General features: G+C 39.0%; 1 protein-coding gene across 1 annotated transcript in view; it reads left to right on the top strand.

The window, feature by feature from the left end:
* The window catches only part of LOC137586371 (dipeptidyl peptidase 4), a 369,935-nt gene extending 347,616 nt beyond the window's left edge, over nucleotides 1-22,319 (top strand). The window contains 8 exon segments of the mRNA XM_068302388.1: nucleotides 19,906-20,094; nucleotides 20,283-20,407; nucleotides 20,479-20,865; nucleotides 20,918-21,103; nucleotides 21,171-21,328; nucleotides 21,391-21,489; nucleotides 21,492-21,595; nucleotides 21,654-22,319. Of these exon segments, the coding sequence (XP_068158489.1) occupies nucleotides 19,906-20,094; nucleotides 20,283-20,407; nucleotides 20,479-20,865; nucleotides 20,918-21,103; nucleotides 21,171-21,328; nucleotides 21,391-21,489; nucleotides 21,492-21,595; nucleotides 21,654-21,797 (1,392 nt within the window). The 3' untranslated portion in view covers nucleotides 21,798-22,319.
* Nucleotides 22,320-23,108: the final 789 nt, after the last annotated feature.

The following is a 23,108-nucleotide window of genomic DNA, read 5'->3' as shown; positions in this document are numbered from 1 at the left end:
TACTTTTACCGCGATTGCTTTCAAATTAAACGTTTGTTAGTTAAGTATATCTGTTAATGACTGTGCCAAATTTGATCAATATCGGGTGACTATATCATATAGCTCCCATAGGAACGATTGGGCGTAAACAGTGACTTTTGTAAATAACTTCGTTACTTTTAACGTGATTGTTTTCAAATTGAACATTTGTTAGTTTAATATATCTGTTAATGACTGTGCCGGATTTGATAAAGATAGGGTGACTATATCATATAGCTCCCATAGGAACGATCGGTGGAAAACAGTGACTTTGATCAATATCTTCGTTGTTTTCTATGATTGTAGGCCATTCTTTCGCAAACATAAGCCTTTTTAGATAAAACGTTCTTCCACATTGATGGCTAATAGGTAACGAAAGAGTTACCAAAAAAGTTGGTATACAAACTTTGACGCGGTCGAAGTTGGCCCCGGCCTTCTAGTTCTTTGTTGTTCCTTCTTTTTAAGAAATCGTTCTTAAATCGTTAATTTTAAGTGGACAAATTTCTTTTTATTTAGAATTTAAATATTGAACTACTTATTTTTCAAGATTTTTAAGGTATTTGTCATTTGGGAAAAATTTTCAGCCAATGTGTTTTTATACCCTTGCAAAGTAGTTTTAGATTATATTTTCGGCAAATGTCGAAAACATCAGTCAAATTTTTGAACAAATGTTTTTCTGAACAGCCTGTTACAACTTAACCATCCATGTATAAAAAGGCTTGGGATAGTCGTAGTCCGGAGTCGTTAAAATTAGTTCGGGGCTATTTTTTTGTATATGTAGGGTCTTCATCTAATTCAATTTGATGAAAACCCGAAGTAAGGTCAAGACAAGAAAAATATTTGGCTCTGCCTAATTGATCCAGAAAGCTTTTCTACTGTCTGACGGACGGTCGTGTTTTTTCATAACTCCCAATTTTTATCAATATTTATTGTTTCTCTCAACTTGTAATTGTGCTTAGTTTGTTTACGCTTTCGCTAGTGTAGTTTGCTTGACACCCTTGTGTTTTATTTGCATAATTTGCAAATTAATTAGTTTTTTCGTGATTAGTGTTTGGTGCATTTTATATATTTGTATATATTTTTTATACCCTTGCAGAGGGTATTATCGGATTAGAAACATGCAAAATATGGGTTTGAACGTATTTTACTACACGATCCAGAAGGCCAAAATTGGCCGGTGGCTAGTGGCGCCGCTAGAGTGCTCGGGTGTTTGCAGAGTGAGCGAGATAGCATATGGTATGAGGCATGTAAAAACAATTTAATACACATATGTACATTTGGTTTTCGAAATTTGAAATATTTGTGTCACTTGGTATACCCAAGTCGGCGAGTCGACTTGCTTCATTTTAAATGAATTTTGAAATAAAGCCCTAAAATTCGGACCTGGCAAAAAAAAAAGACACATTTTTAAATTTTGAAAAATTGATTGTACACCTTCGGACCCTAAAAAAAAGTTTTAGGTCTAAGATAAACTGCGTACCAACAATTTGGGCCCAGGATCCAATTTGGAGCCGATTGAATAAGTCAAATTTGTAAGTGTTTTTTTGGTCTTTCTGCTTGGCGTCATTTTAAGCATCTGATTCATTTTAAAGTATAACTACTCTCGAACTACGAATTGTAGTGAATTAAATTTCCTGTTGAATGAGATATTCATCATCAAAATCGGATAAAAATTGAATACACTTCGTTGCTTTGCAAAATCAGGTATGTTTTAGCGAAACAGCCGAACTACTTCCCTCTCTTTCTTTCGCATAGAAAATACCTCTGCTTAGGTAAAAAGGGACAAACAGCTAAAATTACCTTTTTTACGAGGCAACGAAGTCACAGGCTAGTGCATGGATGTAGTTATACCATACACCCATAGGGTGATCAGATGTTTGTAACGCACAGAAGGAGACGTTTCCGACCCCATAAAGTATATATATTCTTGATCAGCGTGAGAAGCTGAGTTGATATAGCCATGCCCGTCTGTCCGTCCGTCTGTGCGTACGCGTTTTACTCAGCCGTCTTAAGAGCTATCGGGCTGAAATTTTTTTTCTGGGGTTTTTATTACCCGGCAAAAATAAAGTATGAAAACCATAAGGATCGGAGCACTATATCATATAGCTCTAGAAGAACTAGAAGAAACATTTTCAAAAAAATCAAGTACGCTATGAAATTTACATATGTGATAATATGAGAGTAAAATTGTTTTGTTTGTATATTGATGAATTGAGTTGCAGAAAACAAATTTTGAACATGTAAAATTATTATTACCAAGGACTGCAAGGGTATACAAACTTCGGCATAGTCGATGTTAGCTTCTTTGATTTTTTTTATATCTTACGAGCTATACATTTTTTTTCATATCTTACGAGCTATACATTTTTTTTGTTTTTTTTTTTTTTTTTTTTTTTTTTTTTTTTTTATATTTTACAAACTATTACACACATTTTTTCTTTATTTACATCTTATATGAATTATTAAAACAAAAGTTTATGATTACATTAAAGTCAACTATTTCAAGTTCTTAACCAGGGCTTAATATTTTGGCCACACCATACTCCCTTATAAGAGTTACGGGAGAGTTGAAATCCCTCTACATCTTTCAGTAAAAATCTGTTGTTTTTCAAGACTTTATCTACTACATATGGTCCTTTGCTTTTTGGTATTAATTTTCGAGACACTCCCGTTGTACTGTCGAAATTTTCAACCATGACATAGTCCCCTTTTTTATATTCTTTTTGCACTGTTCTTTTACAATTGTAATACCTTTCATTATATGCTTGTGATTTTTGCTGGTTTAACGCTGCATTCTTTCTTATCATTTCAGGGTTTATTTGATTTTCTGTATTTCTTAACTCTTTAATCTCTTCTTTCAGTTCGTCTGTGACTACTCCTTTTTGTTCTATGCCAAATAGCATTATACTGGGGTACTGTTTTATACTTCTGTGAATTGTATTATTTAACGCATACTCTACGTTTTCGACAACCGTATCCCAGTAATTCCCCTTATCTGGATCTGTCAACTTTGCCAGCATAGGCCCTAGACTCTTGTTTATTCTTTCTACTTGCCCATTGGCCTGAGGGGAAACCGTTGCCATTTTAACGTGCTGCACTTTTTGTTCACCCAAAAAGTGCTCGAATTCAGACGAAGTGAAACAACTTCCTCTGTCGGATATTATGCATTTTGGCCTGCTATAACTTCTAAAATACGCTTTTAAAGCATCTATTGCTTCTTTTGTTTTTGTGGTTTTTGTTGTATATAGCCTAACGAATTTCGTAAAACCGTCTACTACTGCGAGTATGTGTTTTTTAGACCTTCCGGCTTCTATTGGTCCATAGTGATCGATATGGATTATCTCGAAAGGTTTATCGCCTTTCGGTATACTGTTCAGAAATCCATCGCCTTTGCCGCATTTAGGTGAAAATGCTATGCGTCTGAGACAATTGGGAACCAATAACTTTTGCCTATTGCGTCCAACATTTTGTCTCTACCTACATGGCCTAATTCGTCGTGGTATTTGTATAAAACGTGATTTTCCATTTCTTTTGGAACGTAGAACAATATTTTGTTGTCATTGGACTTTCGGTATAATACTCCGTTTCTCATTTCAAACAATTTGTGCTCTGATTTTTCTAGCATTTCCTTAATTTTTTTCAGTTCTAAGTCTTTTGCTTGGCAAACAACTTGGTTGTGTTCGAAGCTGTTCGGTTCTATTACCATGATATTGCTTAACGCGTGCTGCATTTGCTTCCCTGATCTATGCGCTAACTCGTAGTCGTACTCTTGGAGTTCAAGGGCCCATCTCGCACACCTAGGGCTTAATTCTATCTTATTTAGTGTAAGAGTCAGAGAATTGCAGTCAGTTAAAATTTTAAATTTCTTTCCTTGGACATAAATCCTAAATCTGCGCAGGGAGTACACAATCGCTAAAGGTTCGGATTCAAAACTATGATACTTCGACTCAACCTCGCTTGTCCTCTTCGAAAAATAAAATATTGGGTGTAGTTTTTTATCTGCTTTCTTTTGTAATAAGGCCGCCCCAAAACCTAATGCGCTTGCATCACAATGAAGCTCTGTATCGTTTCTGGGGTCATATATCGCCAATACTGGTGCTTCCAATAGTTTTTGTTTCAAGTTGAGAAAGCATTCTAATTCCTCTTTTCCGAATTGAAATTCTTTGTCTTTTTTCATCAAGTCGTACATAGGTTTAGCGATTATGGAAAAGACTTTTATAAATCTTCTAAAGTAGGAGCACAAACCTAAGAAACTTTTCACTGCGTGTACATTGCCTGGCACTGGAATCTTATATCCCAGATATTTTATACTTGGCATGAAAAATTCGCATTTGTCCATTCGTAGTCTTAATTTGTTTCTTACTAACCTATCAAAAACTTCTAGAGTTTTTAGGTGCTCGGTTGTATTTGCACTGGCTATCATTATATCGTCCATGTATACTAGAACCTGCCCTCTTCTGACCATGTCTTCAAAAATTTGGTCTTCGAAATTTGAAATATTTGTTTCACTTGGTGTATGGTATACCCAAGTCGGCGAGTCGACTACTTACTTCATTTTATATTATAAAATTGGTCGGATGTTTGTAACGCACAGAAGGAGACGTTTCCGACCTCATAAAGTATATATATTCTTGATCAGCATGAGAAGCTGAGTTGATATAGCCATGTCCGTCTGTCCGTACGTCTGTGCGTACGCGTTTTACTCAGCCGTCTTAAGAGCTATCGGGGTTTTTGTTACCCGGCAAAAATAAAGTATGAAAACCATCAGGTTTTCATATAGCTCTAGAAGAACTAGAATAAACATTTTCATAAAAATCGAGTATGCTATGAAATTTACATATGTAATAATATTGGATATAAAACCCCAGATCCCAAATTTGATTCTGATCGGATAAATATAACACAAGTTACAGTCAATATAATAATCTCTGCTCTGCTCCCAGCTCTGCCGGCAGCGCTGCTTGCTGTCTACTACGTCATTCAACATCAACACAGCACACGCATACACACACAGACGCAACAGAAGCAATGCGTGCATTGCTTTGCTTTGGGAATGAGGGAAAAAGAAGAACAAATTGTAAAATAGAGAGTAAAATTGTTTTGTTTGTAAAATTGATGAATTGAGTTGCAGAAAAAAATTTTGAACATGTAAAGTTATTATTACCAAGGACTGCGTGCATTGCTTTGCTTTGGGAATGAGGGAAAAAGAAGAACAAATTGTAAAATAGAGAGTAAAATTGTTTTGTTTGTAAAATTGATGAATTGAGTTGCAGAAAAAAATTTTGAACATGTAAAGTTATTATTACCAAGGACTGTAAAGGTATATAAACTTCGGCATAGCCGATGTTAGCTTTTTTTATTTTTTTCGTTTAAAAGTGTGTGTTCACGCCACCGGGTGAAAAGCAGAGAGTTAGGGGTAGGGTTTTTCCCAAAACGAAATGCGGTCTTACTGAGGAGAGTGACGAAGGGTTCTGCTGTAAATCGCCATAATCAATCCAGTACGAGTTTTTGATACGAACACCAGTTCTTTTTCCTGCAGATTTTTCATTTCGAACCTTCAGTATGTTTTCTCAACCCAAAACATTCTCGTGTGTGTCGGGTTACCTGTTAATGTAGGATAAAGCATAATTTTTAAAACGAAGTTCTCGCGCGTTCTTAATTAATCACTTGCTCACCATACCAAGAAGAAATGGGCAGTCGCCAACGAATTGTAATATCATTGGATCCTTTCGGCCCTCCACGAACATTGATCCTTCGAGCCGGATATTAAAAATCTCATTCACATTATATCCATACTTATAAAAGTGTGAGGTTTCCCGCTCTTCCATAGCGGCCTACACACTTTTGTATACTTGAATGTACATACCTGACGTGTTCCAAAGGTTACATAGTATTTTCCGATCATTTTTTGTGTTTATGAAGTGCATTTTTTTTCCATTCTTCGAAATTCTGATTGTCAAAAAGTCCAATTGCATAGCAATACATATGTATGTATATACACATGTATACATACATACATACATGTAAAAGTATGTATATGTGTATTTTCAAGTGCGGTCGCGTTTATCAGTAGCTCCGCAAAATAAAAGGACACAATCGACGTACTATATCTGGAGTATAGAGGGAAAGCATTAGGAAGAGTGACCACTGCAATCGGCTGCCCAGCTGGCTGCATCTGTTGTGTTGAAGAAATTATTTATTTCCCATCAGTGTTAGTTTGGTGGCCACGCCGGGAGGGGCGGCGGGGGTGTTAACCATATCCCGCGCTTTCTCTTGTGGTGGTAAAATTGCATTTTTGGAAATTACCCTATCGCCTTTTACTTTGCCAATTGCAATTAACCAGCTGGTAACTAGTGTTGTGAACCGTCGATCGATAACAGAGCTGATAAACCATCTGACGGCTTAACATAAGCCCACAACTTTAGCCTCCATGTGTTGCGTGCTTTTGGGCGCTCGCTTAGGCGCGATTTTCAAAATCCCCTATAGGCAGAGTAAGTCTTAAGTTACCGACTAGCAATCTTTTCAGGTTACAAGAAGAGAACCAACAAACCCACAAGTCCTCTGAGACACGAAGAGAAGAAGAGAAGCGTTATTCACCATGATGACCCAAGTGACAAGGAGCAGAAGCACGGACGCGGACACCCAGGCCAACCACATGGGCGACATTCTTCGCAGAGCGTGTGATGCAGCCATGATACGCAAACAGCATGGAAACAACAAATGTAAGCCAGTACATTGGTGGAATGCCAGGATTGCGGATGCCAGGAGGCAATGTCACCAGGCCAGACGACGACAGCAACGTGCCCGCAGCACTATCAACGCCATCAGTTCGGTGGTAGCGATAGCCGCTAAAGCCATCGAAGGGCAACGCTGGAAACGCGGCAACAAAATATACTGCCTTATATAAACGTTGGATTCGTTGGACTCGTTTTTTTTTTTTTTTTTTAATTCCATTTATTACTCATACATAACAACTTATTAACGTAACATATATAAAAAAGAATATAATAAACAATAAATTTTAAGCATCACAAATCAAGGAGAGAACAATACAATACACTCGTGGAGTTAGAGGGGGGAGGTGGATACGAATACAGGGTCAAACGGGACTACTTTTGGGTACTGCTTCGCAGGGCCCTGGGCGATCATTCCTCGTGCCTCTGACGCTCGAGCCTCCTGAGCTCCTTCATCACAACCGACGCGAAAGTACTGACGGCCTCCCAGGCTCGGGGATTAGCGACCATCAGCCTGGTCAAATTTTCCAGTGTTGCGCGATGCCCCATTGCGCACTCCATGGAGATTCTCGCCGCTTCAAATCTGGGACAATGCAGCAAAACATGCTCGGCGTCTTCGGGTATTCCGCTGCCGCACCAGGTGCATTCGTCCGAAGTTTCGTGGCCGAATCTCTTCAGATACGTCCTGAAGCAGCCGTGACCACTCAGCAGTTGAGTCAGGTAATAGTTTACCTCGCCGTGTTTGCGCAGGACCCACGCGCTAATGTCAGGGATGAGCGTGTGCGTCCACCTTCCCTTGGTCGAGGTGTCCCAGCGCTCTTGCCACCTCCGTATACTATGTTGCCGCGCTAGACTGCGTGTTTCTCCCGGTCCTACTGAGCTACCTCGTCTGGCCTTAGCGACTGCTTCGATGATCGCTGCCTGATCTTCGATCGGCATCATTCCTGCGATAACGAGCGCCGCGTCATCCGAGATCGTGCGGAATGCGCTGCAGACTCTTATCGCGCTTAGCCGGTGGGTTGCTTCGAGTCCTCGTCGGTAGCTTTTCACTCTCATGCCGTCGATCCACGCTGGTACTGCGTAAAGCGCCGTCGATGTGGTGACGCTCGAGAGCAGTAGCCGTCGTCCCTGCCTCGGGCCGCGCGTGTTTAAGAGGATGCGCGATAAAGCGTGTGCGGATTTGGCTGCTTTTTCTCCAGCATGTTGCAGATGCTCCCTAAAACTGAGCCTTGTGTCCAGTAGAACGCCGAGATATTTGATAGCCCTCTTGGATTCAATCACAGCGCTGCCCACCCGTACTTTTGCGGATTCCACAGTCTTTCTGCTGCTGATAAGCACTGCCTCCGTCTTGTGAGCTGCCAACTGGAGGCCGGCGGCCTGGAGCCACTGCTCGACGCTTCTAATGGCGGCATTCGAGCGTTCCTCAACTTCCTTGACGGTCTTAGCGACCACGGCAAGGACTATGTCGTCCGCGAACCCTGTGATGTGGGTGCCAGGCGGAAACTGCAGGCGTAAGACTCCGTCGTACATTGTATTCCAGAGTAAAGGTCCCAGCACCGAGCCTTGGGGCACTCCTCCAGACACTGTCCGCACTACTGGGCCATCATTTGTGGTGTAGCAGATGGTCCTTCCTTGGAAATATTGTCGCACACAACTGAGGAGGTAGTGTGGGACTCCAAAATCGGCTAATGCGACTAGGATACGGCTCCATCTGGCCGAGTTGAAGGCGTTTTTTATGTCTAGGGTGGTTACCAGACAGTACTCTTTCGACCCCCCTTTCCATCTAGCACCGGCGATCGCGTCCGCCGCAATATTAACCACGCGTGCAATGGCATCAGTTGTGGACCTAGCCTTCCGGAAACCGAACTGCTGCTCCGCAAGTCCTCCGTTGGCTTGGATGGCTGAGCTAAGCCTTGCGCAAATTAGAGACTCTAGAACTTTACCTGCCGAGTCCAGGAGGCAGATCGGCCTGAATGAAGACGCATCGAGAGAAGTTTTCCCTGGTTTCGTAAGCAAGATTAGGTTCTGCTTTTTCCATCTGGATGGGAACGCGCCTTCCCTCATGCACTTGTTGTACAAGTCCACAAAGGACTCAGCCTGTAACGACACCGCGATCTTTAGTATTTGGTTAGTGATTCCGTCGGGGCCCGGAGCCTTCGCAGGTTTAAGATTCCGGACTATGTTGAGTACCTCGTCCACTGTGCATTCCTCTATTTGTGGGTGAAGCGGGGGATGCAGGACAGGCAATTCGTCCACGATTTGAGGGAAGAGGGTGTCTACTATGCTCCTAACAGTCGGGGCGTCCTTTGGTGCCGGAGTCTTGTCTATATGCAAGCGCTTCACGACAGTCTGGTATGCCTTACCCCATGGGTCCTGCTCTGCGGAGTCGCATAGGGCCAGGAAGCACTCGCGTTTGCTGTCTTTGATCGCCTTTTTGAGAGCCTTGCAGCACTGCTTGTATTCCAGATATAGGTCTGGGAAGGCTAGCGTCCCTCTAGCACGCTGGTACATGCGCCTCGCGCGGAAGCATCTGCGGCGAACGTCGGCGATACTGTCATTCCACCAACAGACTGGTTTGTGGTGCCTTCTGTATGCCTTGCGCTGGGACATACTCTCATCACAGGCCCTCTCCAGTGTCGACATGAAAGAGTTCGCTGCCGTGTCTGCATCTCCTAGGCGTGCATCACGTAAACTCTCCAACACTCTGCTAAACGTGTACAAGTTTAAGGACTCAAACTTGTAGCTTTTCCCGGTGGGAGGCGTTCGCTCAGCTCGTGGCATGGTTGTCCCAACGGTGAAGACAATGGCCTCGTGGTCGCTACCGGTGTAGTGACGCCCAACTTCCCAATTCGACTGTGAAGCTATGGAGTCACTGGCGAACGTAAGGTCGACGATGGATCCTGCACCGGCTCTACTGAAAGTGAATCTTGAGCCGGAATTGAGCAGCGAGACACTGAGATTGCAGAAACACTCGAGCAAAAGGCGGCCCCGTGCGTCGGAGCGAGTACTACCCCATTCAGTTGCCCAAGCATTAAAGTCACCGCCAATGATGACACCTTGGCGGCCCCTGGCGTCGACAGAAATTCGTTGGACTCGTGGATACATATGTATGTCCACATACAATTTAATTTCGCCCACACAAAATTAATTGCAGCCACTCCGATTGGAGTGCAATTTAATAATTTGAAACCTACATAATTAAAGCAGGAAATTGTGATATTCGTTAAACAATTTAAAATTAATTAAATTCACAAAACATAAACAACGGCAGAACAGCTGACTCCCGATCAATGCTGACACTCAAGTCTCATCAGTTCTGACACTTGAGCCAAGTCGTGACTCGGTCACGACGTCCATTTTTTCCATGGTGATTTTCGTATTGTGCAAAAAAAATATATTTCAATCGACTGATTGAATTTAATTCGCAAAATATTTTCTAATGAAAAAAAAAATACGTATAATTTTATTTATATGGAATTAATATTTTGTCTTGTCTTGGTGCATTTTTGATTTTTTCCTCACAGATCCATGAAATTGACCTAGTCCGATTAATGAAAACTAATTCCGATGATTTTTTCCTTCATTGAAAAGTTATCGGCACTCCCAATCCTACTGATCTAAATTTTTCAATTTTTGTTTTTTTAAATACATATTTCCACATTGTATAAATTTTAATATCGAAGTGATTATATATCCTTATAATTATTCACACAACTTCGAGGCCTGGCTTGGCCTACATTCCGTGATTTGTTTACCTCGATTTTTATCCATAATCGAAGCCTAACACAAGTGGAGAAACTTTACCACTTAAGTTGCAAAACTCGCGGTGAAGCCAGAGCCATTGTTTCTAGGTCACCCTTGACTAATTAAGGGTTCCAGTCCGCGTGGGATAACCTCACTGCGCAATACGAAAATAATCGATTATTGATTATGAGCCAAGCCAAACAGCTTCTACAGATCCCAGCTGTAACCAAAGAGTCTGGCAAAGCGTTGCTTAACCGGTCTTGAGCTTTCTGGGGCTCGTACAGACAATTGGGATATCCTTCTCATAGCAATCTGTACGAGCAATATGCCTAAATCCACCCATCCATCCTGGGGCGACCTGAATCGATTCCTAACTGATCGCCACCGTGTACTAGAGGCCACAGATGTCTTTCAACCAAGCTCTAGCGGTCAGACCTTTCTATGCGTAAGCCGAAAACCTACGGCAAGGGCTCAGGCCTTTTCCGCTCAAGTGCAAGAGAGCTCAGCAACTGATGCTTGTATAATTCCGAATCCTGCGTCCTCCGATTCTTCCAGCAGCCCTCATGTAAACGTGGGCAGTTACTTCCCCTCCACTCGCAACACTGGCCTCCTGGGTACTGCAAGGGTAACTATTCATCATCGTGGGATCCGAAGCGTCCTTTATTTTCCAAAGAATGTTTGAATTGATTAATCCTCCAAGCTGCAAAGTATCAACTAGCATTGGCGGCATTGGGCAATGCGATGCTGGTAGCGGCGACAAAGTGTGCCGCTTACAGATTTCTCCTCCTGACGAACCGCTGCGACAGTTCCAAGCAGTCGCCGTTGTGCTGCCTAGTGTAGCTGAAGCACTTCCGTCCAGCGCCGTCCAGAATAAGGTTAAGCAGGATTCGCTTGACCTTCCGCTCGCTGATCCGCAATTTCACCATCCGATTTAGATCGCAGTTCCAATTGCTTCAGGTGCCGCGTTTGTCAAGGGGCACACGTGCTTCGTCAGTGCCGACAGTTTCGAGGACTACGAGCTGACGACAGGCTACGGGTAGTCTTGAGTAACGGATACTGCCCGAACTGTTTGGGTCATGAGCATTCTAATGGTTTCTGCAGGAGCACAGCAGGATGCAACCGATGTGGCAAGCAACACCACACGCTCTTGCACATCGACAGCTCAGTTGCGTACATCCAACCCAAAGAGCAAAGATCCGAAAGGCACCCGCCTTTCATTCGGACTTCTATCCAGAGGTTATCTGCCATCGTGCCGCCTACTTCATATGCATCCAAAGTTCCCCCTCCATCGCCACCCGCGATCCAGAACGCTGCCATCCAACATCCTTAGACATGTCCATCGAGGCAATTGCAACTTGTTGCAAGGGGGGCGGTATGTATTATCGATACATCGATGTGTCTCCTTTCGTAAAAAACATAGATTTTTTTTTCTCCGATGTTCGGTGTTTTTGTCAATTTCATCACTCAGAAAAAAAAACGCAGTTAAAGCTAGAACGTAATTTTGGGAGTAATTGGAGTTGGCAAGCAGCGTTTATAATGGCTTAGAGCTTCTGTTTTATAGCAGGGGAGGCACGCATACAATCAAAAATTTGGTTTTGCATTTGTGTGTGTGGTGTAATGACCGGGTTCCACTTTGATTGATTTAATAAAGAACGAACACGTCAGTGTTGGTTGGTGGTAATATTCATATTGCAACAAAGTGTTACAAGTTGAGCTCTTTGTGTTTGTCCTTATGTTCCTCTAACATTATTCTAGCTCTACGGTATGCTAGTTCTAATCTAAACTTAACTTCTTTAGCATAATCATCTACGTTATATAATGGTTCTATTCTATTTATGCTATTAAAATGCGTTGCTAAATTATTTTGTTTACCAAATACAAGTTCATATGGACAGTATTTGTGTGTTACTGACGCGGTTGTGTTAAAACAGTACTCAAAATATTGTAACCATATGTCCCAATCAGTTCTATCTACTGATATATATGATCGAATGTACTCATTGAATGTCCTATGACTTCTTTCAACGGTACCCAAGGTCTGGTGGTGGTGTGCAGTAGACGTAATGTTGTCTATTTTTAAATATTTGCACAAGTCATTTATTACTGAATTTTTGTATTCTGTTCCCATGTCCGTAATGAACGTCTTCATTGGAGCGTACTTCAGAATGAATGATTCAAAAATAGCTTTCGCGATTGTTGTAGCGCTTTTATTGGGAACTGATATTGCTACTATGTATTTCGTCAAGTCACATATTAGGGTGACTGCATATTCGTTACCATTTTCGGATTTTGGTAATGGACCAATGGTGTCTACTATTACCCTATCAAAAGCATGTATGGGGGTTTCTGTAATAACTAAGTGTGTTTTTATGTGCTTTGTCGTTTTTGACTTTAGGCATTTTTCACATTTATTAATGTAGTCTTTTACATGACGTGTCATGTTTTTCCAACAATAATGTCTTTTTACTTTGGCCAAAGTTTTTGTGATGCGTGTATGGCCACCCTGTATCGGATCATCATGGTATGTAGACCATAGTGCTTCTTTATCTTTATCTTTTTCTATAATGGTCACCGGTTGGAGTAGCGCTACTCTTAATGTTTTCAATATTTTATTGCCCATTTCTTTAAAAGATTCTATTAAAAATGTGTCAAAAATCTTTTCACTCGGTGCCAATTTGTGTTGTTTGATTTCGAGTATATCGGCTTGTTTTTTAAGCCTTTGAAAAAACTGACCTAAGTCTAGATTTACATTGGTATACAGATCTTCAATCTCAATTCTTGCAATAACTTTCTTTCCATGTTTGAGGAAACATAAATCGTGTGTTATGCCCAGTGTCACTACTTTTCGTACTTCATCATTGTAGAGTACTTCATGTATTTTGGGCTTAGAAGCATCATTAGGTACTTGCCTAATTGTATTTTGATTTTTATCATCTGGCCAGAGATTATTTTGTCTACTTTGCTGCCTGGTAGTGACTTTCAGGACATTTGCTTTTGTGTTTTTTAGTTCTTGTATTGTAATGCGGGATAATGCAACAAAATTATCTTTTCCCTTCAGATATTCCACTGTAAATTCATATTCCTCTAGATCAAGTCTCATTCTTGTTAATTTTAAACTCGGATTTATCATAAAAAATAAATTCGTTAGGGGTCTATGGTCTGTTTTGACTCTGAAGTGTCTGCCATATATATATGGGCGAAAGTGTGTAATAGCCCAGTGTATCGCAGCTAGTTCTTGCTCAGTAGTACTTTTATTACTTTCACCTTTAGTGAACGAACGGGATGCGTATGCTACTGGCAACTGCTTATCGCCATAAGTTTGAGTTAGTGCTGCTCCACATGCATATTTGCTAGCATCGTTATTATGCAAAATTCTTTGCTAAAATCTGGATACTGCAGCAGCGTGGGTTCTATTAAGGCTTTTTCAGATATTCAAATCCTTTTTGGCACTCTTCAGACCAAACAAATTCTACGTTTTCCTTACATAGTTGTGTTATCGGACGTGCATGTTCTGCGAAGTTTTTAATAAAACGTCTGTAATAGTTGCAAAAGGCTACGAATCTTCTAGCACTATCAGCATCTGTTGGTACTGGGTATTTTTCAATGACGTCATATTTGGTGTCATCTGGCAATATTCCTTTGTCGGTACATTTGTGACCCAAGAATGTCACTTCGTGCATGAAGAATGAACATTTTTGTGGGTGCAGTTTTAGGTTGTGTTTTCTGCATATGTCAAAAATATCCTTTAGGTTTTTGAGCATGTGTTTCTCAGAACAGCCGATGACTATTAAGTTGCCATCGTTTCTTTTCTGATCCTGGTAAACCCTTTTTCGGCACCAGTAGTAACGGACTTTTTTACTCGGACGCTGATGGTTCAGCTATTTTATCTATAATGAGTTTATCGACTTGTCTCGGTTTTCCTTCTTTATGCGTGTGTGGGATTCTGTAATTTTTTGTGTATACTGGATATCTATCTATTGGTTTCCGAATTACTTTGAGTAAGTCGTACCTCGGTTGGAATTACCTCGGTTCGAGCTGTTACGGTTGGAATTATTTCTTCCTCGGTTGTTGTATCGTGAGTTACCACGATATCCGCCGGTTTTAATATTATTCCTATAACCGTTATTTTGGTAATTACCTCTACCTCGGTGACCACTTTGCCTATTTCTGTTGTATTGACTGTAGTGCATAACAGGGTTCGTCTGTCCTGTTTCTGCTGTACTACTGTCTAAGAACTTTGTTCGTTCATGTCACGGAAAATACCTGCTTTTAGTACGTTACGTACTTGGTTGTTTATGCAGTTCTTTGTTACTGCCTCTGTAGCGACTGAAAGTGTATACTCTTTGGCTAGCTCGACAGATGTGCCGTCGTGTATAAAAGCACCTTCCAGAGATTCAGTAAGCTTTTCAATCTCTTGAGCATACTGACTTGCTGTTTTGTTTCTCTGGGGTAGGTTTTTTAATTTTTGCCGTTATTGAAGCTACCGATTCCGTTTTTACATTAGTCGCAATACTGTTAATAATCTCTTCTATTGTCTGTTCAGAGGTTATTAAATTTCTTGTGTGACCTTTTAGTTTTGTTTTTATTAGGCACACTGCTGCTTCCTCATGGTCGCCTTTTAGTGAATTTATCAAATTCAATGCGACCATGAAGCTCTTAAGATTTTCTCTTCTGCCATCAAACTGTAGAATAAGGTTTGAGGCCATCTTTAAAAAATCAGTGACTGTTTGAGTCATTTTTGCGTTTCGTGGCGAAATGGCTGGCTTATTAAGAGTTATTTTTGTGTTATCTTAACTCACTGATGGTTCTTCTTCATCCATCTCTTCTTCAGCCGTTAACCTGATTTTATCTTCTAGTGATATTGAACTTTCCAAATCAATTGTTTGTTTATATTCAATATTATATCTTTTTAATACGGATTTTGCCTTTTGTTTGCAGTCACCATAGAATGCATTTGCGGCTGTTTTACAGTTAGCTTACTATGTTCTATTAATACTGCTCTAATATTTTTTAGGCTCTCTATTACAGCTTGAACAATAGTTTAATTAATTCTATGCCTACGCATGTTTTTTAGTAATAGCCTATCAAATATTTGTTATTAGTTGTACTGGGCAACAAGTGCAAATTCGTACATGCTTATATTATCTTAATATTTAAATGAAATTTCAATTATTATTAGAGGCAAGAAAATTATTTACTCATTGCGTTTCTTCGCTCTTTGGCGAAGTTGGTCGGTGTTGTTCATGAGGCACTCTGTGCTGTCGGTCCTTGTCATCCAGTCCTGTGTGGAGGAGGTCCTGGAGGAGCTTCCTTTCACGCCTTAGCCTGGCGTATTTTCCTCCTAGATTTCTTTTTGGGGGCTTCCTTCTATTTCTCGTGGCGAGCCCGGTACTCAGCTATCGTGAGTGGGCGTGGTCCCTCGTGTGGACACACTTCTAATACCTCTTCGAGGAGGGGTGCGTCCCTTTGTACGGTAGGTACAGCCGTCAGGAAATCCAAGTCCTCCGGATGTGACGGTTCGGTGCTAGTCATCAGCACTGTCCTTTTTTTTTTTTTTTTTGATTGGTAATTTATATTTTGTGTGTATGTGTGTGTGTGTTCTTCTCTCTTTTTTTTTTTTTTGTTTTTATATAAAAATTTTTTTTTATTCCATCAAATAGAAATGGAAAGTACCTACTGCATTTCTGTAGCAGCATATATTGGGTACACTCAACAAGAAGCACATTTGCATTCTTGTGTCCCCTTTTATTGGGAATTTATCTTCGGTTTGTTCCGAGTATTTTGTTCTTATTTGCTCTAGAGTTAACGAGCTTTGAGGGGAGTGGCTGTATTGTCTCCTAAATACCTCAATTATATTTTCTATTAAGCCCGGGTTCCGTCTGGTAACTCTTTGAAAGTAGTTATCTATCGTTACCGTTTCTCATTTTCGTGCTTTTTAAAAAAAAATTTTTTTTTTTTTTTTTAACACACACACATATGTACATACACTAAATTTTTTTTTTTAGATGTCCTGGGTCCCTCGATGTCCTTAGGCCTTGTCTTGGCCTATTGTCACGGTCGCCATGTAATGACCGGGTTCCACTTTGATTGATTTAATAAAGAACGAACACGTCAGTGTTGGTTGGTGGTAATATTCAGATTTATTTTTATTCCAATAATATTCTTTTGCTTAACCTATTGTTGCATAGATATTCTTATGCTGCGACTTAGGCTACAAAAGAGAGGGAGAGTGTCAGTACATACATACATATTATTTAGGGCGCTTGCGTCAAAGTGCTTGGTCAGCGTTCACACGCTTGCTTGGCCCTAGCTCATGTTACGCCGGTGCATTGCTGCTCATATGAATATATGTACATATGTGCATATATAAATGTACTTACATATATGAACATGTTTAGCTGTATATTTATGTGAGTATGCTTATGTGAATATATATTAATGTATACACATAAACATATTCAAGTGCACACTTATATTTTATTGCGTACATATTTGATTGTTTATACTTGCAACAAAGTGTTACAAGTTGAGCTCTTTGTGTTAAATGATTTTTGGTATGGATATACTACAGTGGCAACAAACACGAAGTACGAAACTTTTTCTTGCTTTACACTGACAAAAACAGTATAGCAAAAAGAAATATTTCTTGGTGAACAGCAACTGGTTTGTGTGTTGCAGCAAACACGAAGTCAGAAACTTCTTTTTTATTTAATGTATTATAACCTAATTGTCAATCAAGAGAAAACAAATTTTCCATTTGTCAACAAACCTTTTTTTAAGTGTAGTTTTGACATGTGGACCAATGTTTTGTTTTTTTGAGAATCATTTTTTTCTTCTGACAAGCACGAGTCGAATTGTTTCCGAAATGCCATCGCCGAACCTACACGAGCATTTACAGTGTATGTGAGACGACAGCGCTACGGCAGAGCTAGGCCCTAGTCCGGGGAATGGGCCGTGCCGAACAAAAATTTATAGTATTAAGTTGAAAGATTGAATTTCTGTTTTGTAGTATTAAGTTTGAAAAAAATTAAATTTCTGTTTTATATGTAATGTTTTATATATATACATATATGTATAGAAAAACAAAAAATGTACCATATTACTTCGATGTAGTATCGATACATCGATGTTTTTTCCTGAAAAACATCGAAACATCGATGTGGCCAAATATCGATGTTTCAACAGCTCTACTGTATATACTTTATTTGTCGGAGATGCACCTGAAAAATCTGGCGGATTATTGAAAATATAAAAACGTTGTATGCCTGATTGGCCTCAGCTTGGGTACGCAGTTTTTTGATTAAAACGTGACGTACACTTTTCATGCTAGCACCAAGACACATACATATGCATGTATATACCGGTTTGCCCAAAAAATTCAGGAACATTAAGTGTTTTCTCGCATATAACTTCCGCAATAACTTTTACTTCTCATCTTTTCGGGTTTTAAGCTTTAGCATTAATTTGATTTTGTATATTATTTGATTCATTGTCTAATTCTTCTTGTTCATTTTTGACAATTTCCCCTTATAACAACTTTACTTGATCTGCATTAATTTTAAAGCCAATTTCATTTAATTTGTACACCATGGCTTTCGTAAAAAGTGTCAAACTGATGTTATTTATACTGACTTTAGTGAGGCTTTGATACGGTTGATCATTCTATGCTTCTCGCGAAACTTAACATCATGGGTTTTTCCCCAAAACTATTGGCTTGGTTAAAGTCGTATCTTATTGGCAGAACCCTAAAGGCGTCTTTTCGTTACTCGATATCTAAAACTGTTCGAGTTACGTCAGGTGTACCCCAAGGCAGTCATCTGGGCCCACTATTATTTACATTATTTATAAATGATTTGCCTTTGGCCTTGGCTCATTCACGCGTGCTCATGTTTGCGGATGACGTCAAGATTTGTTATTCCTATAATGATCCTTCTTTCCAACAGTACTTGCAATCAGATCTCGATGCGTTCTGTGATTGGTGCCACGTTAATAATTTACACCTTAATGCCTCTTAGTGTTCTTTTATGACTTTCAGTCGTTTGTCTCCGCTCCTAGCTCATTACTCTATTAAGTCTGTTCTGTTAGACTGTGTACCATCATTCAAAGACTTAGGCGTTATGTTTGACCCTAAACTTTCATTCAATGTTCATATTTCTTCAATTGTCAATAGAGGATGCAGCCTTCTTGGCTTCATTAAACGTTGGGCCAAAGAATTTGATGATCCCTATGTAACAAAGGTTTTATACACGTCGTTAGTTCGCCCTACTCTAGAATATTGCTCGCCAGTGTGGAACCCGCAATATGATGTTCACCAGCGTAGTATTGAATCGGTACAGAAGCAATTCCTTAAGTTGGCGATACGCGGTGTTAATTGGGACCCGGGTTTTCGCCCACCTTCTTATTCTGACAGACTTCTTCTTATTAATCTTCCTTCACTTTATAACCGTAGGCTTGTTTTAGGCATTCTCTTTCTCCATAAACTAGTCAACGGCGAAGTCATTTCTACCAATTTACTAGATACTCTATATTTTTGTGTTCCCTCACGTCGGACCAGAAACTTTTTTCCTATTCACCTTAGTAGATGTCTGACTAACTACTCTCTTCACGAACCTTTTCGTGTTCTTCGCAATCTTTTAACAACTTTTCTCACCTTATCTCTCCTTATCTTTCTGTCACTTCTCTTCGCGCTATACTTTTTAATCATCTACAGCAAAACCAATGAAAATATTCTGGACTTGGATCGGCTGCAACTCATCCCTGGCCACATTGGCTGTGAATCGGGGCATAGCTGGCACCTTGTGCAAATAAAACACCTCCACCGGGTCGGGGATGTTTAGTTGTGTATATCTGTCTTTAGCTTAAGCTTTTTCGTCGACTGCTGTGTTGTTTGACGTAAATAAATAAATAAATTAATAAACAATTTGAATTTTTCAAAAAGTTTTTAAGTTCCAGCAAAGAAGAAGCTGTTATATTAAATGAAATATTAATCAATGGCCAAAAAGGAGAAAAGATGTTCCCACAATTTTCTTTTACAGCATCTAAGTAGAGAAGGAGAGAGAAGTTTTTTTTTCTGGTTTGGTACCAGTTTCCCGTTAGGACAGGTTATTCGTGTTACGCAAGTAATTATTTTTGGGTTGTGTTGAGATTATAATTATTAATAGCAGATACTACTACTAGCACAATCTACTTAGAACTTAAAGTTTTGACCTTTTTCAAGCAACCACGTGTTATGCATGATCGAAGCTTCGAGTAAAAGCAACGATATTTGCGAAGCCCTGATAACTCAAACGAAAACTTATGTACGCTCTGTTGCAGACACTCCAATTCAGCTTTAAGTGTATTGAACGAAAAGAACAAACAAGTTTTTTATTTATTGCTTTTATGTAAACGTTTTATCTTTTATTTCAAGGTTCATTCTGAACGTGCACCAGAGGATGAGTGGCTGGATATATTCTCACATCCCATATTTTCGTCGGATGGAAATAGCTTCCTATTGCTCGCAAGTGTTCAAGAATCTGGCCACGATCATTTTACTCATATAAAACATATTACCATAACTCAACAAAGAATTTCAGTGATATCTCATGGGCGATACGAGGTATGTTTAAGAAATAATACAAAATTGGGAACCTTATATTATGATCAGACGATATTTGCCAAAAAGAATTGCATTGAATTGTAATAGAATGAACTCATATAAGGTATTTTCGAACTTTAATTGCTACGTAAAAGTTCGGCATTAACAAAAAATTATCCTTACTAAAAATTAAAATTTTTTTTTCTCAGGTCTTAAAAATACTTTGTTGGGATACAGTAAATCATCTTGTTTACTATTTGGCAACTCAAGAGAAAAAACCTGGCCAGAGGCATTTATACACAGTCAAAGATCCTATACATGACGACACTAGAAAGTAGGGTCTTGAAATTCGATTTAAAAATTTAAATACCTATTTTTTAATATAATTTTTAATATAATTAACAGAATCGAACCACAATGTATAACCTGCGATTTAGGAGAAGCCCTCTGGAGTAGTCGATATTATTATGTAAATTGTTCACATTTTGACGCCTTTATGACACCTTCCTCAGGTGTTGCAACAAATTATGGAATAGAATTCTATATTTTAGAATGCCAAGGGCCAGGACTACCTGTATCAGGAGTTCATATGCATAAAACGCACAGCCTAGTTAAAATTTTATATGATACACGGCCTTATTACACACAAAGGCTTCAAAAGCTCGCTTTACCATTACAGAGATCATTTGAAATTTCGTTGCCACATGGTAGCCGAGCTCAAGTACAATTACTTCTCCCCCCTAGTTGGAGGGAGGAGCTACGAGACGCCGCATTTCCTGTTGTTGTAGAAGTGTACGTAGTAAATTTTAGTTTGAAGAAAATAAATAATGTGTTTCTTGTACAGAAATGGACGACCAGGTTCCGAGTCAGTTTCTGAAAAATTTCGAATCGATTGGGGCACTTACATGTCATCACGTAATGATGTTATATATATTCGTTTGGATGTAAGAGGTGCAAAGGGACAAAGCAGGAAATCTCTATATCGTCATTTGGGCGGAGTTGAAGTTCAGGATCAGATTTCTGTATTAAGGTATTTGAGTAACTGTACTAAAAAACAATATTATAATTTTCAAAATAAAAATATAATACATTTACAGATATTTATTGGATACAATAAGTTTTCTGGATGAAACAAGAGTTGGTATCTGGGGATGGGGTTACGGAGGCTACGTTACCTCAATGGTTCTAGGCACTCAGCAGGATATTTTCAAGTGTGGAATTGCGATATCTCCTATAGCAGATTGGCTTTACTATAGTAAGAAACAATAATTATAATTCATTTATTCGAGCAAGAAGCCAATGCTTTCACTTGTACAGATTCAGCCTTTACTGAGCGTATACTAGGACTTCCAACCGAAAATTATAAGGGATACGTCGAAGCGGATGCAACTCAACGTGCACGTCTAATAAAATCAAACTCTTTTTTTTAATTCACGGTTTAGCAGACTCAACTGCACCATACGTACATGGGGTTTCACTAGCTAAATCCTTAACAAATGCAAATATTTTATATAGATATCAGGTTTGTATAACAGCGTCTATAAGTTTTTAATGTTCCCAAAATTTAAATTTGCATTTAGACATATGCAGATGAGGATCATGATTTAAATGGTGTACTCGAACACGTTTACTCGTCTATGGAACATTATTTTGCGGAGTGTTTGAGCTTGGATCCCGACGATACGAAACCCGACTTAGATCAGAATTTGGTTCCAGCTGAATAATATGTTTAAGTCATTTAAATCTGTAAATAGATTGCTAAAAAGATCAACAAATTCAACAGATTTAAAGGCGCTACATTGGTTTGATCAAATAAAAGCAATTACCCATTAGAGTCCGATATAATACAATGCAAAAATTTTAAGTTTTCCATAGAAAAGTTTTTTTTTCAATTAAACATTATTTTTAATTGGAATTTTAGTGTCTTATTATTGTTTCCCTTCTAGCATGGCACATACATATGTATGTACATATTTTGTTAATGATTTTAGCGAAAAACTTGATTCCACCTGAATACTTTTGTTTATTAATTGAAAACCTAAAAAATCTATAAAAATAATTTAAGTCTCTAAGCACAAAATTACAATTGCACTGCTGATTGGGGACTACTTGAAAAGTAGTCTTGGAGGGAATATTTCCCATTATTTTTGAATCTTTAAAAACCAATATGTCAATAATTTTTCCTCTTTTGATTAAACACTTTCGGTAAATTTTTAATAAAATGGTTAATATTGCTCTGTTTCAAATTTTTTTTTATTTCTAACTTAACTCAACATTTTCGAAGATTTGCATAAATACTAAAATAAACACATCAAATGCAAAGCTAGGTTTAAGCGTAAGCCAATAAAAGAATACGAATCCTCACTGTGAAACATATCACCTGGTACAATTTTAATGTGAGCTGTTGGAATTTGGTAGAACCTATCGACAGTACGCGCTGGTCTTGGCTCAAATTAGTCAAATTAACAATATCCATTACTAGAAAAAAAAAAGACAGGGAAAAGGAAGAAAATAGGTCTTGGCTCAAATTAGTCAAATTAACAATATCCATTACTAGAAAAAAAGACAGGGAAAAGGAAGAAAATAAGTTTTTACATAAATAAGACCGCGTTGTAAAATACGTTCATACGTATGTGCATGTTTCTAGTCCGATTTCAAATTTGGTAGTTTTGTAGAAATAGATAAGATTAATTAGTCTGCCGAATTTGAATGCGATAGTCAAAAAACTACAGGAGAAAATCAGTTTTTTCTTAATTATGGAGGCGGAAGTGGGCGTGGCAAAATATGAAAATATATATACTCTGCGCGCATACTAAGCCAGTATACATACTAAATTTGGTGACTTTAGCTTTGTTCGTTTTTGATAAAATCAGTTTTGTTTAATTTGCGGGGGCGAAAGTGGGCGTGGCAAAATTTTTAAATAGCCAGTTTCTGCGCGTCTATTAAACTAGTCAGAATACCATATTTGATGTCTCTAGCTATTATACTTTTTAACAAAAACAGTTTTATGTGATTCCTGGGGGCGTAAAGGGGCG

Source organism: Drosophila tropicalis, unplaced genomic scaffold (assembly GCF_018151085.1).
Source record: "Drosophila tropicalis isolate 14030-0801.00 unplaced genomic scaffold, ASM1815108v1 contig_980, whole genome shotgun sequence".
NCBI classification, from domain to species: domain Eukaryota; kingdom Metazoa; phylum Arthropoda; class Insecta; order Diptera; family Drosophilidae; genus Drosophila; species Drosophila tropicalis.
The sequence above is the reverse complement of the archived record's forward strand: the minus strand, read 5'-3'. Positions and strand labels throughout refer to the sequence as shown.